This window comes from Urtica dioica, chromosome 12 (assembly GCF_054948205.1).
Source record: "Urtica dioica subsp. dioica isolate 48M chromosome 12, U.dioica_male_clone48M_v1_H2, whole genome shotgun sequence".
Taxonomy (NCBI): Eukaryota; Viridiplantae; Streptophyta; class Magnoliopsida; order Rosales; family Urticaceae; genus Urtica; species Urtica dioica.
Genome location: NC_142767.1, coordinates 14,272,740 through 14,289,335, shown reverse-complemented (window position 1 = coordinate 14,289,335; position 16,596 = coordinate 14,272,740). Strand labels below are relative to the sequence as shown.

The window sequence follows — 16,596 nt, the reverse complement described above, 5'->3', positions numbered from 1 at the left end:
ATTAGGATAGGATGTTCGGTTTCTTTTTAAAATTTAGATGAGTACTTAGTGTATTCGGTATTTCGATTTCAATAAGTTTGTAATTGAGTTAATGTATACAAGTTTTATTGGATTTGTTTTAATATGTTTGTTTTCATTATGTGGATTTGTGTTATTTAACAAATATAAACAGTTATAGACACGATAATAACATATATATTAATCATAATAAACCATTGTAAACAAATATCTACAACTAACACTAATAGTAAACGTTATAAACAATATAAACCTATACATGAGTGGCAATTAAAAAAAAAATGGAGCACGCGAGTTATAAATGAAGAAAATAAGAAAGGATAAAGTCAAATATACTATCTCCGTAATTAAAACTAGAGAGAGAGAGAGTACTAAAGTATATATTGTCACAACAAATATATTTATTCTTATTATTTTTCTTCATAGTTTCCTTCTAACTATTTATCTGCTTCCTATTTTCGACCGATCATTCAAAAGGGCAAGTACCAAAAAAAAAAAATCTTATTAAGACCCATAATATTCCATTTCCTACCCTAGCAATCGAGTTTCTTTTTAAGTAGCAAAGCAATAGAGTTTGATTTTAATATAAAGTATCTATTAAGATATTGAGTTTTGTATACGTGTTTGGTTGGATAAGCATTGAATTTGTCTAAACTTATTACCACATTTAATATTGGGTAAACATAATTAAGAAGACAAAAAACAAAATAAAAATAAAGAGCAAGTGTAGTATTTGGAGTCTTGGACCAAGTACCAACTGGTTTCAAAGCCCAAGTGTCTTCTCTCCAACGAGTCCTTACGTCAGAATTTATCCATTCAGCATTTAATATTTATCCAACAAAAAATAATAGAAAAATGAATAATTTTAATTTTTTTGGGTCGTAAAAAAACGAATAATGATGAGCCTCTAATCTTTCTTCTTTTCTTCTTGTTTTTCCTGCGCTTCTTCGTTCTCTGTCGAACACAAATCTCTCTCTCTCTCTCTCTCTCTCTCTCTCTCTCTCTCTCTCTCAATAAAAGTTAAATACTCATATTTCCTCTTCGCCATTTGTTTTCTATCTCCTATGGATATCAATGTGGATTTGAAGATATAAGACGTTACTTACTTCGTTGCGATAAAATGATTTGAGAGCTAAGAAAGACAAGAAATGAAGGAAAAAATAGAAACTTTGTTTGCCATTTGATGCTTGTAAATTTCTATTCTCATCGCGTGTTCATTAAATTGTGTAATTTTTTTGTTCGAATCGGAGCTTCGGTTTCAATCGGTTTACCTGCTTCTCATTCGGATCTAACCGATCGGTCCTTGGCGGTCTCTTCTTCGGATTTTCGAAGGTCCTTCACTGAACTTCATTGCTAACTATTGGTTTCAACTAGATTTTGTTTTCGATATATTGCGATAGAATTGGATTGAGTTTGCTAAATTAGACAGTCTCAGTGTCTAGAAGAGCTCAGAGGATATAATAAAAAAAGAAACAAGAGGTTGATAGTAATGGTGACTGCGAATGACCCACTCGAATCGCTTCTGAAATCGATTCAATCTGTGAAAGAAGCTTTTTCGCCTCTGGAATTGAGTTTTCAGAAAGCGGCTAGAGACTTCGAGTGTTGTTTCGGCGGAGCCAAAGCAAAAGGAAATGAATTGGGTGGTGCCGAGTTTGGCGGAGGAGATAGGAATAGAAAAACCCACATCTTTGGCTTGAGAAAGAGGACAAATAGTGAGTGTGTCTCAGTGGTTGGTGAGGAGAAAAAGAAAGGTTTGTCCGTTAAGATTCCGATTAAGGTTTTGTTCGGAAAGTTTTCCCCGAATTCAGGCTACACCAACCGAGCCGATGTGCGCAAAAATGGGCAGAAGCAGAGGGATTCGGATTCGAATTCGGATTCGGCTAAAGAGGACAATTCATGTGTGAACTGCTTGCAGTTTGCATTGGCTTGGTCATTTTGGGTCAACAGTTTCACTCAGGCGATCCCGGCCCCGTTCAAGACGAGCAAGAAGCGGTTTCAGTCTCAGACGGTGAGCGAAGCTGATAAGCTCGAGAGCCGGATCGTTAAGGAATCGCCGAGTAAAGAAGTGACACACAGAGACGGAAAGTACGAGCCGCTCGAGTGCTTTATAGGCTTCGTCTTCGACAAGCTTACTCTCAACTTACAAAAGCTGGAAGAGAGTGTCCAAGAAGGCGACAAGATAGTGAAAGGGATTCTTGACGGTGGGAGAGCGGACGTGAACGTCTTTTTGGGAAACCTGAGGTTTGCCAAAGTCGGAGGTGTTCCCTCGGGCGTCGTCGGGGTCGCTTCCTCGGTCGATGACGAGGACGGGGGCGAAAGCGTCAATGCAGAAAATGGCGACGAGGCGGGTGGGATTTCGCCTCAGAAGCTGGCCAGCGGTTTGCTCAGCATTCCGCTCTCGAATGTCGAGCGCTTGAGGTCCACGCTGTCCACCGTGTCGCTGACGGAGCTGATTGAGCTCGTGCCTCATCTGGGCAGGCCTTCCAACACCAAGGACTATCCCGACAAAAAGAAGCTGTTCTCGGTCCAAGATTTCTTCAGATACACGGAGTCTGAAGGTACGTTTTCCTTGACATTATATATATTCTATTATTGTGGATATGTAGTTTAACCTTAGACTTGTTTGGCAATAAGTGGTTTGTTTTTGTCGTCCTACCAGTTATTGACTGACCAAGACAAGGCAAGGTTTACATAGTAATGATGGGCCATATTACAATTTAATATCTCCACTCCATATCAACTCACTATATAGAAATGATACTATATTTATCTCAGCTTGTGTTTGTTTTACAAGTTTTTGCGCGGCCTTGTGTGCTTATTTTAGCATTTGAAAATGAGTAGGGCCATAGGAATTCTGACTGTTGGGTTTTAGAAACACTAGACTTGGTATAAAAAAAATTGTGAACATCTGGATTTATTCTCCATGTTACTATCAAACAAAATTATGTCTGCAGAGATCAAATACAAATAAATCATAAGAAAAAAAATGAGTATCAATATATAAAGTATTTTACAAAGATTGATTCCGGAGAGGCCGTATTATACTATAATTGGACAAAGATTGCACCACCGTGCTTCTGATCGTCAGTCTGCAATATGTAAAGGGAATTTCTTCAAACAGTCCTTTTCTTTTCTGATATAGAAGAGATTCTGATCATAGACTCTCACTCCTACATGATAACCTGATCTTTTTCATGTGGTACACTTTATGCGGATTGCTTCTAGTCGTTGCATCGTTGCTGCTCTGTAAATCTACTTGAGAAAGTAATTGAGACACAATAAAACTTTTCATACATACAGGAAGGAGATTCTTTGAAGAGCTAGACCGCGACGGTGATGGCCAAGTAACACTGGAAGACCTCGAAATTGCAATGAGAAAAAGGAAATTGCCACGAAGATACGCTACCGAGTTCATGCGCCGCACGAGAAGTCACATATTCTCGAAATCATTTGGCTGGAAGCAATTCTTATCCTTGATGGAGCAGAAGGAATCCACAATTCTCCGGGCATACACTTCTCTTTGCCTTAGCAAGTCGGGGACGCTTCAGAAGAGTGAAATTTTGACGTCACTCAAGAATTCTGGGCTTCCGGCCAATGAAGACAATGCCATTGCGATGATGCGGTTTCTGAATGCAGATTCAGAATCTATATCTTATGGGCATTTTCGAAATTTCATGCTCTTACTCCCTTCTGACAGGCTTCAAGATGATCCTCGGTAAGTATATCTGCTCGTGCACAGTTCGATGCTTATTATTTATCAGTAATTTAAACTTGTTTTATTTTTCCTTCTATTCTAACTGGATTGAAATGATACCCCCCCCCCCCCCAAAAAAAAAAAAAAAACCTTGTCTATGTTGCTTAACATATGATTTATGAACAAATTGCAATCTTTCCCAATATACAGGAGTATCTGGTTTGAAGCAGCAACGGTTGTTGCTGTACCTCCACCTATGGAAATACCTGCTGGTAGTGTTCTAAAATCTGCTTTAGCTGGAGGCCTTTCGTGTGCTCTTTCTTGTGCCCTAATGCATCCAGTTGATACAATTAAGGCAATTTTCTTAAGCTCTTTCCCCAATATATATTTTATTGATGCTTGAGTTTTTACTTGGTGGTTCATAGTCTTGGATAGCCTCACATCTTAATAATAATTCACCTCTGTTTGTTTGTTGTTGATTCAATCAGACTCGTGTACAAGCATCAACGTTGTCGTTCCCTGAAATTATTTCAAAGCTACCAGAGATTGGAGTGCGAGGGGTATACAGGGGTTCAGTCCCTGCCATCCTTGGTCAATTCTCCAGGTTATTATGTTTGATCCAAACCTTCTGTCTCATAATAAAATACACACACACACACACACACACACACACACACACACACACATATATATATTATATACTTTTCATTGGCTTGGTATTTTTCTTGTATTTATGGCTAAAATTTTCTGTCAATGCTGTAGCCATGGCCTGCGAACTGGAATCTTCGAAGCAAGCAAGCTAGTTCTAATTAATATTGCTCCAACGCTGCCAGGAATTCAGGTGACTCTTCTCTTACACTGTGTTTATGGTACTTCTAGCCTTCGAAATATCCTCTCACATCAATCCTTTCTTTTGCTTCTTTAATTTTTTGTAAATCTGGCTTTTGCCATTTATCAATAGAAAAAGTAATTGTTTCAATTTTTTTAATTTTAATTTAAAAAAAATTAAAATCAGAACTTCTATTGGTTTATCTCATTGTCTTTCTCTGCACTTTAGTTTTAGCTGTTTACCACATTTCTTATCACTTGATGATTATGTAGTATTATTAAGATGATGCCAGGTTATGTAATTCAAGATATCGAAAAAAAATTATACGTTTACGTGTTAAGAAAAACTCAATGAGATGCGTGTGAGACGTCAAAATGATCAAAATAAGCTGACTCACATGTATCATACCTTCCTCAAATTTTGGAGTTTAGTGTGGATTAAAGTTTTATACTTAATTTCTTTTAAAAAAAAAGTTTTATACTTGATCCTTTTTTTTACAGTATCTGCACATTCATATTAACAACCCAAGCGATAATTTTTCAAAATTGTCTCAAGCCATTAAAAAGTTCACTGTTTCAATCATCTAAATGACAATATGTGTGGTGCATAAAATTCGGGGTGAATTTTCATAAATTGCCTTGTATTGAACTTAATAATGGCATTATGGTTTTAAAATAATGTACTCTTGATATTTTTGCTCAATAGTTCAAGTAAGAAGTACTGTCCCGAGTTCCCAGGATTTCAAACCGCCAAATCACGATCTTATCTTAACTAAGTGTTAGAACAACGTATTTTGAACACATACGATTTATGTGGTTTTGAAAGCCTGTTTAGCGTGCATGTATTCTTTCAGAGTCAATTAGCTACGCCAACTTGCTCAGTTAGAGAGTAATGGGAAACACATGGAAACTGTTTGTAAGGTATTTTTATACTCATGAGTGTCAAACTTCTGCAAGGGATTGTTTGGTTGAGATACCCTCGTTTGTCTGAATTATATGTAACTTACTTTCGACCCAGTCCAAGGCCCCCGGACATAGGTGTCAAATACCGAATCGGGTTCACAATTTTTGTGATCATTTTGATATGCAAGTTTATATTTGTTGATGCTAATTATCTCATTAAGTCTTAAACCGGTAACTGAGAGAATATCTTGTGTGCCCCTTAATTATTTGTGTCAAACACCGAACTGGGTTCCCAATTTTTGTGATCAGTTTGATATGCAAGTTTATATTTGTTGATGCTAATTATCTCATTAAGTCTTAAATCGGTAACTGATAGAATATCTTGTGTTCCCCTTAAATATTGTTTTGTTTCCATTGTTTATTTTATTTTATTTTATTTTTTCGAAATATGACATCTTTTTTACACATTGAAGGAAACCCTTGTTGACTCTTTTCTATGGTTTGACTTCGGTTCTATAGATTCAATCTATAGCGTCATTTTGCAGCACTGTATTGGGAACAGCGGTGCGGATCCCATGTGAGGTACTAAAGCAACGGCTTCAGGCCGGACTATTTAACAACGTTGGAGAGGCCATTGTCGGCACACTTCACCAAGACGGTGTTCGGGGCTTCTTTCGTGGGACCGGCGCAACACTTTGCCGAGAAGTTCCGTTCTATGTCGCTGGCATGGGTCTCTACGCTGAATCCAAAAAGGTTTGTTGATATCCTTTGTACCCTAGCTTCGTCATCCTTTTCAAACACAATTCTGGGTTATCCCGTATGTTTTGACATTCAAACGTCGAAATCTTTTTGGTCCAACTCTTAAGCTTTGACCATAAAATTTTGTGCAAACTAATCATCATATTATTTAAACACTTTCAAGTGGTCATACAGGGCTGGTCACTATGAATATATATATTTCTCACCTATCCATTGATCATAAATCAATATTAAACCTTAGGTTCTTCGAAATGATAGTAACTAAATTTAAAACCATTACATGCATTTCTGTTGATAGAATTTCTGCTGAGGCCTCAAAACTGGTTGCTAAAACTCTTGTTGATTACCATATATAATCACATCTCGGGCATCTAATTGCTTGTCGTGCGTGTTGATGCTGTAAGCTTGTTCAACACCTTCTGCGTCGTGAACTCGAGCCGTGGGAGACGATAATGGTGGGAGCTTTGTCCGGCGGTCTAGCGGCGGTCACCACAACGCCCTTCGACGTCATGAAAACGAGGATGATGACTGCACAAGGCCGGTCTGTGTCGATGACGGTGATCGCTCTCTCTATACTCCGTCACGAGGGACCGCTCGGACTATTCAAAGGAGCCATTCCAAGGTTCTTCTGGATCGCCCCCTTGGGAGCCATGAACTTCGCAGGGTACGAGCTGGCGAGAAAGGCCATGGACAAGAACGACAAGCTAAATGCTGCTAATGCGTAAAAAAAAAATCTCACTTACCAACATCTTTTGTGGATGATGATGATGATAGCTAGTGAATTTTTTTTGCCTGGAAAGATTTTGAAACCCTTTCCGGGATTTTTGTAGCATCATCTGTTCAAAATATTTATCATTCGTCGACCTCTCTTAGAGACGCACATTGATTTTTGTTTCCAAGTCTCTTTAACTTTTGATACTCTACAATCTGCTTCCTCTTCCCTGGCAGTGGAAATTTGTTTTGGATTTTGTTTTGTATCTTCTTTTACTTGATCTTTTGATCAACTTGTACAGTCTTTTGCAATATGCTCTTATTTTCCAGGTTTTTTTTGTCACATAAAGCGCATCGTACGTGTAATATAGCTCTTATTTAGGACCAATGCACAAAAACCTTGTACGAGTAGATGTTCTCATTAATGGTAGCTATCAGAAAGTCCCACTCGACTGGGATGTGTCGTCTGACTTTTAAATGAGTCATATAGTAAGAGGATCTACATTGGAGAATACTAAATACCGTAGTAAAAATGAGATCCAATATCTACCACTATTACATTTTTCACTCCAATGGAAAATTATTATGTGCTATAATTTCTTTGAAAAGCGTAATAGTAAAATTTAAGATTTTAATTTTTTTTTAATTTTTTTTTTACATAATTTATGCATTCACGGGTGCTTAACACGTGTGAGACTTTTTTTTTTTTTTTTTGAAAACGTGGTCGGTACCACAGGAAAATACCATTAAAACCCTCACTTAGGTGGCGGAGGAAAACCGTGGTTACATCAAAGCACAAAGTCACTAATAACTTATCGCATTGCGCATGGAGGGACAATCCCCATCCATCGCGAATCCGAGTTCATTCCGAGAGCATATTTAGCCATGTTATGTGCCGCAACGTTACAAGAGCGGGGTAAGAAAGAGATATCAAAATTAGAGAACGCCAGCCTTCTAACCTTAATGTCTTCCAAAATCGTGCCGAACTCCGTAGCCGGTGTAGAATCTCTTTTAATTGCTAGAACCACCTCAAGGCAATCGGAGTGCACCGTAATCCGGGAAAAGCCGAGCTCCGACGCCAACCGCAGCCCGCCAAGAACCGCGTAGGCCTCCGCAAGGGAAGGGGAAAACCTGAAATTTCTCACCAAAATCTCCGAGGCAATGACCCATCCGCGGTGGTCGCGAAGGATACACCCCGTGCCGAAACTTCCCCTAGCCGAGTTAAGGGCCGCATCAACACAAATATTCACCGTTCCGGGCCGAGGGGGCAGCCACCGTTCGGTCGTTTGCGAGCGAGGCGAGGGCCAAGATGGACGGGTCACAGTGGCACCCCGAAAGTCCTCGAGGAAATTTCCAGCCCATTCCACCGTATCCACCGCATTCCACTCGGCATGACCGGCCACCGCATTGTTCCTATGATTCCACAACTCCCAAACCAAAACCACAAATAATTCCAAGTTACTAACCTCGAAATTCTCCATGATTCTGATGAAGATAGAAGTGGCGTCTTCTCCCCGGATATCCTTGACAAAATCAAAGAAACAAGTGACCTCCCAAACTTTACGGACCCTTCGGCAGCCGCATAGGCTATGCGTGACCGTTTCCGGTCCACCGAAGCACCTCGGGCAGCGGTCATTATCGGTAATCTTCTTCCGAAAAAGGTTCGCCAAAGTCAGAATCCACCCTTTGCACACCCGCCAAGCAAAGAGCTTGATTTTGGGTGGGAGTGAGAGCTTCCAAAGGGTTTTCCACCATCTCGCGGTAACACCCGGTGAGAACGGAGAGGCACGGGCAAGGGAAGTCATGGCGACACGATAGCCACTCTTGACTGAGTACTCGCCGTCGAGGGAGAAATGCCATCGAAGTTTATCGGGAATCCCATCTTCACTCATCGGGATGGCGAGGATATCATTCGCGTCTTCGTCTTCAAACATGGCTCGGACCAAGGCTTCATTCCATTCACCGCCATTATGCTTGAGTTCCGCCACACGCATATCCTCCGGAATAAGATACCCATCGGGTAGCGCGGTGTTATGGGTCCGGGGAATCCAACGATCTCTCATCACGTGCACCGATTCCCCATCGCCGATTCTCCATCTCGAACCCCTTACGATAAGATCTTTACCCCACATCAAGCTCCGCCAAATAGAGGACCCATTCGTCTTACAATCGACGTCAAGGATGTTCCCGTCGGGGTAGTAGTTCGCGCGGAAGACTCTCTCAACAAGGCTGCCCTCATTCCACACAAGCCTCCAAACGTGTTTAGCGACGAGGGCTTGATTGAACCGCTCCAAGTCCCGGAATCCCAACCCTCCATCCTCTTTGTGAGCTGTCAAATCTTCTCACTTGCACCAATGGATCTTCTTCTCGTTCTCTTTACTCCCCCACCAAAATTTGGCTATGATTTTGTGAATGTCTTTAATGAGCGTCTTTGGAAGACGGAAACAACTAGCCACGTACCCGGGGATTGCTTGAAGGACCGCCTTGACGAGGACCTCGCGACCGGAATGAGAAAACCAAATCCCCCTCCAAGATTGAAGATTTTCCCAAATCCGCTCCCGAATGAACGCGAACAACTCACACTTCCTTCGGCCCGAGAAGGTTGTCAGCCCGAGGTACTTCTTGTGGATCGGGGTGATCGAGACTCCGAGACTATCGGCCACCAACGCTTTAGTGGCTTCCGGAACGGAATTACCAAAGCACACATCGGATTTCACCAAGTTGACGGCTTGACCCGAGGCTGCGGCATAAGTCGAGAGGCACCGGTTCACCTCTTCACTCTCCTCGACGCTAGCTTGAAAGAAGATGAGGCTATCGTCGGCGAAAAGCAAGTGCGAGAACCGAAGGTTCCCTCTTCCGAATCTAACCCCATTGATGACACCCCTTCTTTCCTTTTCCATGAGAAGGTGAGAGAGACCTTCGGCACAAAAAAGGAAAAGAAATGGGGAGAGAGGGTCCCCTTGGCGTAGCCCCCGTTCCGGAACGAGGGAACCTTGGATCGAGCCGTTGATGTTGAACGAGAATCTCACCGAGGACACGCATCGCATGACAAGCTCCACCCATCTAGAATCAAGTCCCAACTTCACCATGATAGCCTCGATGAACTTCCACTCCACGCGATCGTAAGCTTTCGCCATATCGATTTTCAAGGCGGCGAAATTACCGTTGCCGAATCGACCCCTCTTCATGGCGTGGATGCCCTCGAAACACACCATGACATTATCGAATATTTGGCGGCCCCCGAAAAACGCCCCTTGATTCTCCGAAATAACCACGTCCATGATACCCTTCAAGCGAGAAACAATGCACTTTGAAATGATTTTGTAAATGACATTACAAAGGCTTATAGGACGAAATTCATTCACCTTAGTCGGCTTATCCACCTTAGGGATAAGGGTGATAATGGTGTGGTTGAGCTCCGAGACCGGGTCACCATTGTTGAGAACGCCTAAGCACAAGGTAGTCACGCGATCCCCCACCACTTTCCAATTTTTTTGGTAGAAAAGGGCGGGAAAGCCGTCTCTACCGGGCGCTTTGATGGGGTCCATCGCAAAGAGGGCAGCTTTCACCTCCTTATCATCGAAGGGACAAAGAAGGATTTCGTTCATAGCCAAGGTGACTTTCGGCTCAACACCGGCAAGGGCCGTGTCAATGGTATCCAACCCGGGTCTAGAAGAGCGAAAGATACCCTCAAAATACCTCGAGATCACCTTCTCGCACTCCGGGTCTCAGCCCCCGGATAGTGTTCATTCTCTTCCGTGTAGTTGCCTTACGGTGGAAAAGTTTTGAGTTCTTATCCCCGCACTTCATCCACGCCATCCTACTTCTTTGCCGCCAATAAATCTCATCCTTCTCGACGAGCCCATCTAGAATTCTTTGCTCGCGTCCGAGGTCTCCCCGACTCCCTTTGCCCTTCTGTCCCCGGCCTGCTCCACAATGATTTTTTGCCTCTCAATCTTCGACTTGAGCTCCGCCTTCATACCCGAGTTCCACCGAGCAAGACCTCTCCGACATTTCTTAAGCGAATCAAGAAAAGAATGAGAGTCACTCGGGTCGTTACTAGTCCCCCAAGCCTCTCGGATGATAGCGCCACATTCCTCCTCCTCACACCAAGATTCTTCGAAAAAGAATCTCCTAGGCTTGCTCGGCTTGGGTCTCTCTTTCGTACCATCGGACGCAAGGAGGAGCGGCCGATGATCCGAACTCCAATACTTAAAGGTGAAAAACCTTCGCCAACGGAAAAATCGTCGTCCACTCCGGATTGGCCAAGCACCTATCAATTATTTCCTCAACACTATCCGGTGAAGAGCTCCGGCGCCACGTAAACTCCGCTCCCTCGAAGCCCAGATCTTCCAGCTCGCAATCTTCCAAAAGGTGACGGAAGGACTCAAGGAGATGAGGGTCCCGAGTCCTTCCGTCGCTGAGCTCCTTGTTCTCGAGTATTTCGTTTAGGTCTCCTCCGAGAATCCAAGGCCCGGGGTGAGTGGCCAAGACTCTTCGAACAAGATCCCATGACCATTTCCGATTAGCCGCCACCGGGTCGCCGTAGATACCCAAGAACCTCCACATCCGTTCCTCCTCATCCCGAACTCCTCCCTCAATATGGAATCGAGAAAAAGATCCCAGCGAGAAACGGATCGTATCTCTCCACAGGAGCATTAGTCCCCCACTAAGCCCCACCCGATCAACCGTGAAACAGTTCTCAAAACCCAACAAAATGCGAACTCGTTCAGCCAAACTACTCTTAAGTTTAGTTTCCGATAGAAAGATCATATCGGGCTTATACTTTTGAGAGTGCGACTGAAGAGCCCGCCTCGTCCCGGGGTTTCCCAACCCCTGGACGTTCCAAAAAAAGGTAATCATTGCTCCCGGCGGCCCTCGTCACCGCGGGGCGCCGCTTCAATCATCGATGAGTTCGCAGCCAAATCTGAAGATGCAGAAACGGCTGAAACGAGAGACGTGTTCGAGGCTTGGCAACTCAGCTCCTGTGGCAGCCTCAGAGAAGAAACAAGAGCCCTTTTCGCATACGACCTGAGAGCTTCGGCATGTAGATCCTCCTCCGCGTCCAGGAGCTGCCCCACACGTTTCCTGGCCATCTTAGCGGTATTGCCTTCTTCCTCGGTCCTCAGACCCTCACCCGATTCCATATCTGACAAGGTTTTCTCCCCCGAGCGAGGTATAGCCGAGAGGTGTCGGGCCCTTTTCTTCCAAGAACCCCGAGACTCAACTGTGGCGCAAACCATCGTCGATTCTCCCCTTCGTTCTTCATTCTGAGGCGTGGACCGACTGTTAACACGAGGCCCCGATGAAACGTTATTTTGGGCCGGCCCCAACACTCTCTCCGAAGCAGTGAAAGTGAATCCACTCGCATTTTCTTCCTCCACATTGTTTTGACGCTTCGTCTCGATCGCGTCCCGTGGTGTCTTCTCAGCCGTCAGTTCACCCCTCTCCGCCGTGCCATGGAGGGCGTTCGCCGACGCTCCAGGGGTGGCGAGGCTAGTAGTCCTGCTCGCTGGGTTTGACTCAAAAGGGTGGGGCAGCCAATCAGCATTAGGTCTGGGGATCCTCGTCACCACCCAATTCCTTGGCTGTTTGGCTGGTTCGGGTTCACCAACACAGGCCCACGGTTAGGTGCTTTTAGGCCTAATTCTTCAGCCCAAGAATACTTAATTTTTGGGTCTGGTCCAACAGGCTTAGTAGTGAGGTCCCTCATCTTTTCTTTAATTTTTGCACCTATTTGTCGTTTCCCCAAAGTGATTGTTTTCTTCCTCATCTTGTTCACGTCACTCCCTTCTTGGAAACCACCGCTGACGACTTTGGGGATTCCCGAGTTGACGGAACTCGAGGCCTTCTTGGAGCCTGCTTGTCCAACCCGGTCGATAGGACCCCTCCACGTTTCTATTCCAAGATTGGGTGAAAGAGAGGCTCTCAGTTCCCGAGGCGTGGGCCCAGGTGGATGAGCGAGAAAGGGTTCTTTCCCAAGAGATTGATTCGCCGCTGGAATCTTAGCCGCATCTGCCTCGGGCTGAGGGCCAACCTCGTCGGAATCGGGGGGGTGGTCCATCTGAGGAGTCACAGGTCTATTTACCGGTGGATCGGTCGACGCCGAGTGAGCACCCTATTTCTTGCTGCCTTCCTCCGCGGCCCGACTCTTATCCTCCCCATTCCTCTTGCTGGATTTGTCTGACGCAGGTATCCTGAACACCGGCGACGCAAGCCGATTCAGAGCCACGCCGGCCAAGAAGTTGCCATATCCAAACCCTTCCGGTGGTTTTTCTTTCGGAGCCCCACTGATATTACACCCATCACACTGGTGTCCGATGACTCCACAGTGGAAACACAATAAAGGTAGTCGTTCGTACTTCACTTCACACAAAATCTTCTCAGCCTTGGCCCCTGGTTGGACAAAGAACCCCCGTCGAAGGGGTTTTGAAATATCGATGACAATACGAGCCCTTATAAAACTGTCCCTGATTCTGCCCTGTCTATCCGTATCCACCTTGATGACTTTCCCGATCCTCCCCCCAAGAGTTTCACCGAGTTTAGCCGATGTCACAATGAGTGGGAGGCCGTGAATCTGAGTCCAAAACTTCGTGCAAAGGGGAGGTTTCGGGCTATCCACTCCATCGACCACCGGATCCGATAGGCTGAGCAGAGCCTTGTCAAAAAGCCATGGTTCGTTATCGAGAGCCTTCTTCTTCTCCATTGCACAACCAAAGCTGAACTTAAGGGCCGAATCCTGGATTTCGATCACTTCCAGTCCCTTCTTTACATTCCACAGGTTCCCCATGACTTTTTTCAGAGCCCTTAAGTTGTAGGGCTTGTCGTCGGTCATGAGTTTTCCGGTAAGAATAAATTCCGCCGCAGACTTCCCTTCTTCCAGGTCGTCTTCTTCCAGCGCCACCACCTCAAATTCGTCTTCTGTCACATTGAGGTGCTGCCATTTGCTACATAAATCGTCCATACCTTACGGAGAAGGTGAAGTCCACAAAGGAAACTCTGAAGAAACCAAACGAAACTCAGAGAGAATATTTGAAATTTGTTTATGTTTTTTAATTGATTATGAACTCGTTGAAATTGTAAAATGTTACACGTGTGAGACTTTTAAAACAACAAAATGTCATACACGGACATTGTCAATGATTTAAATATTATGAAACTATATCTTGTAACGAAATAAGTCTTCTATATTCCCTACTGCATCAAGGAGTTATAGTAATATATCATAGGAACAAAAAATACTACCTTTATTTAATTAAAAATAATTAATTAAAGTGTACATATCTGATTAAAATGATTCCGACTTGACATGCTCTACATAATAACATGAGCAACTAAATAAAGAAACCGAATCGAGTTCTCATACAACAGAGAAAACCACAAAAAGATATTTAACTTGGCGTCAAAATTGTGTTTTACTTGTGATGACAGAGACGAACCAACTTCAAACCCGAACCATGGCCACCTTGGCAAACTTCTCTCCCTCGTTCATAGAGATTAGAATTCGTCTTGTGGGAACACAAAAGACAGGTCTTGGTTGTCTCGGTAGAGCTGAACAAGCGCCGCTGCTTTGTACACAAACAATCCAAGCATCGCCGGCACGATCTGGAAATCAAAGATGTCAGAGGAGATATATTGGTGGCACAAACCCCAAACTCCGTATATCACCGCCGGAAGCACAAGCCTCGGGGACGACAGAGCCATCCCGCTTCCCCTTATCGTCCTCTCAAACGAATCCTGTAAATCTTCGCTTCTTATCCCAATTCTGCAAGTTCACAAAGAAAAAACGACATTCAGAACGAAATTAGTATCACAGAGTTCCATCTCAAAACCAAATCCGCAATTAATATAGTATAACTCACGGGTTTATATGTTTTACCAAAGTCTTTTACATTTTCGATGGTTGCTCTTTGGGCTTTCGGATCGGTGCTCGTTTAATAAAAGAACTAAATGATAGAGAAGTAATCAATTGACACACAAAAAGACAAATATGATAGCGTGGCATTTACTTTTTAGCCTTCTTCTTCCGCCTGAAGATTTCAGGAACGTCTTCTCTACCCACCTTATCGACATGGTTGTACAAGAGCTTAAGGTACACACAACTGGATTGTAAAGAAATAAAAAAAAAACCACAATCACTCGTCTGTTTCGCCATAAAATCTATAAAAACTAGGCTATCAGGTTATACCTGAGAAGAGCGCCTGTGGCGTAGCTAACAGCAGCCTGAAAATATTTAAGCATCATCAGACCTTAAACCAGTCACCTGTTTCTTCCTTCAACGACCATTGAATGCATATAATATCAACCATACCTGCACCGACAGAATAACCAAACAGTACGTTGTACAAGCGGCTCCGATTCCTATGGATAAAACCCAAAGTTCCCTCTTTATCTACACACAATAAGGGAAACAAACAATGCTTCGTTTTTCTTCGTTTTGGAAATAGAACACGTGTTGTAAACGACCGAGAGAGTAATCATACGGCTTCGTATTGAAGAAGGTTCAGCCTCTTTCTTCGCTCTCTGTCGTCTCGCATTGCCTGATGTGAAAGATAATATCTGTAAATTGAATCAATAGAAATTGAGTAATTTTTAAGCTGTAGAGGTGAGAACCTTGGCAATGGCCTTTTTATTAGTTGGAGGAGCAGAGTCTGTTTCTCCTGATAACCATTCCTTGGTTGCAGAGAGTTTCAAGAAACCCCCTTCCTCGGCGTTACCATCGTCTTCCGTGACTTTATTATCTTCCATCACAGTGACCTGAAACGATTCAAAGGGATTAGAAAAATAGCAATCTAGCCAAAGTAAGTTTTCAGCAAAATACAAGCTACGTTGTCGAATTTTTTTTCTTCTTTTTTTAACGTTGTTCATAAATTTTTTGAATTTTGACGCCGTATCTAAGCAATAAGCAATGTATCACTTTCAAAAAATTGAACGACATGATCTAAAAAGATTATTGAAACACATAGTACTTGGACACTGTTGTAAATTTTGACTATTCAACTTCAAGCTATTACAAATTCATTCTTTTAATTTCAATCTGCTATTTAGCTTTAACGCCCCAAAAAAAAAAAAAAAATTGAGGCGAACCTGGAGTTGGTGTTGTGGTGGCTGAGTGAAATTGAGAGGCTGTCCTTCCCAAAACATGTCGGAAAGCCGTGAAACGAAATCTCCGGTGACCTGCCTCTCTCTGACGAAGGTCTCCAAAACCTCTTCTCTGAGGCTGCAATTCACGAAGACGGCGTTTTTGGGTCTGGATGTGCGAGGAATTGTGTTGATGGGGTTTGAGAAGAACCAGCCAGCTCTTTGGAGAGACTCCATCTATAAGACAAGCCAATGGGGATTATCTCAGCTTGCTTGACCAGAGAATGTTGTGGCGCTTGTTCTGGTGCGTACGCAATTCCCAAGCCGTACCACCACCACACCCTGTCTCTCACTCGGTCGGATAAAAATTGTAGATATATTTTTGCGGTGTAATAATATCTACCGCCGATGCGTGGATTGCAATTCTTTTGCCAAGATGATGTGGGCTCCATATTACCTTTTACGTTAAAATATTGGGAAAATAACATACATATATATATATATATATATATATATATATATATATATATATATATATAACTCGTATTTTAATGAAATACCAAGTTTAATTTTTGGTTTTCAAAAATATCGACTTCATACAT

The 16,596-nt window shown here is 43.1% G+C and overlaps 4 protein-coding genes across 4 annotated transcripts; 1 reads left to right on the top strand and 3 right to left on the bottom strand.

The window, feature by feature from the left end:
- The first annotated feature begins 964 nt into the window (after positions 1-964).
- On the top strand, positions 965-7,246 carry SAMTL (mitochondrial substrate carrier family protein). Its single transcript, XM_089603049.1, has 7 exons — positions 965-2,576; positions 3,319-3,733; positions 3,923-4,067; positions 4,201-4,316; positions 4,475-4,553; positions 5,963-6,196; positions 6,607-7,246. Exons 1-7 carry the CDS (start codon positions 1,508-1,510, stop codon positions 6,925-6,927), a joined length of 2,379 nt encoding a protein of 792 aa, XP_089459175.1. The 5' UTR covers positions 965-1,507; the 3' UTR covers positions 6,928-7,246.
- A 3,533-nt stretch (positions 7,247-10,779) lies between these two features.
- Positions 10,780-11,776, bottom strand: LOC149379378 (uncharacterized). The gene is made up of 2 exons (XM_089603999.1): positions 11,141-11,776; positions 10,780-10,929 (listed from the first exon to the last, which is right to left on the bottom strand). Exons 1-2 carry the CDS (start codon positions 11,774-11,776, stop codon positions 10,780-10,782), a joined length of 786 nt encoding a protein of 261 aa, XP_089460125.1.
- Positions 11,777-13,031: 1,255 nt separating this feature from the next.
- On the bottom strand, positions 13,032-13,877 carry LOC149379377 (uncharacterized). The gene has a single exon (XM_089603998.1). The coding sequence runs from the start codon at positions 13,875-13,877 to the stop codon at positions 13,032-13,034; it is 846 nt and encodes a 281-aa protein (XP_089460124.1).
- A 262-nt stretch (positions 13,878-14,139) lies between these two features.
- Positions 14,140-16,394, bottom strand: LOC149379376 (NF-kappa-B inhibitor-like protein). Its single transcript, XM_089602304.1, has 7 exons — positions 16,001-16,394; positions 15,527-15,670; positions 15,397-15,453; positions 15,225-15,305; positions 15,102-15,136; positions 14,923-15,015; positions 14,140-14,678 (listed from the first exon to the last, which is right to left on the bottom strand). The coding sequence occupies exons 1-7, from the start codon at positions 16,229-16,231 to the stop codon at positions 14,411-14,413; spliced, it is 909 nt and encodes a 302-aa protein (XP_089458430.1). The 5' UTR covers positions 16,232-16,394; the 3' UTR covers positions 14,140-14,410.
- Between the last annotated feature and the right edge of the window lie 202 nt (positions 16,395-16,596).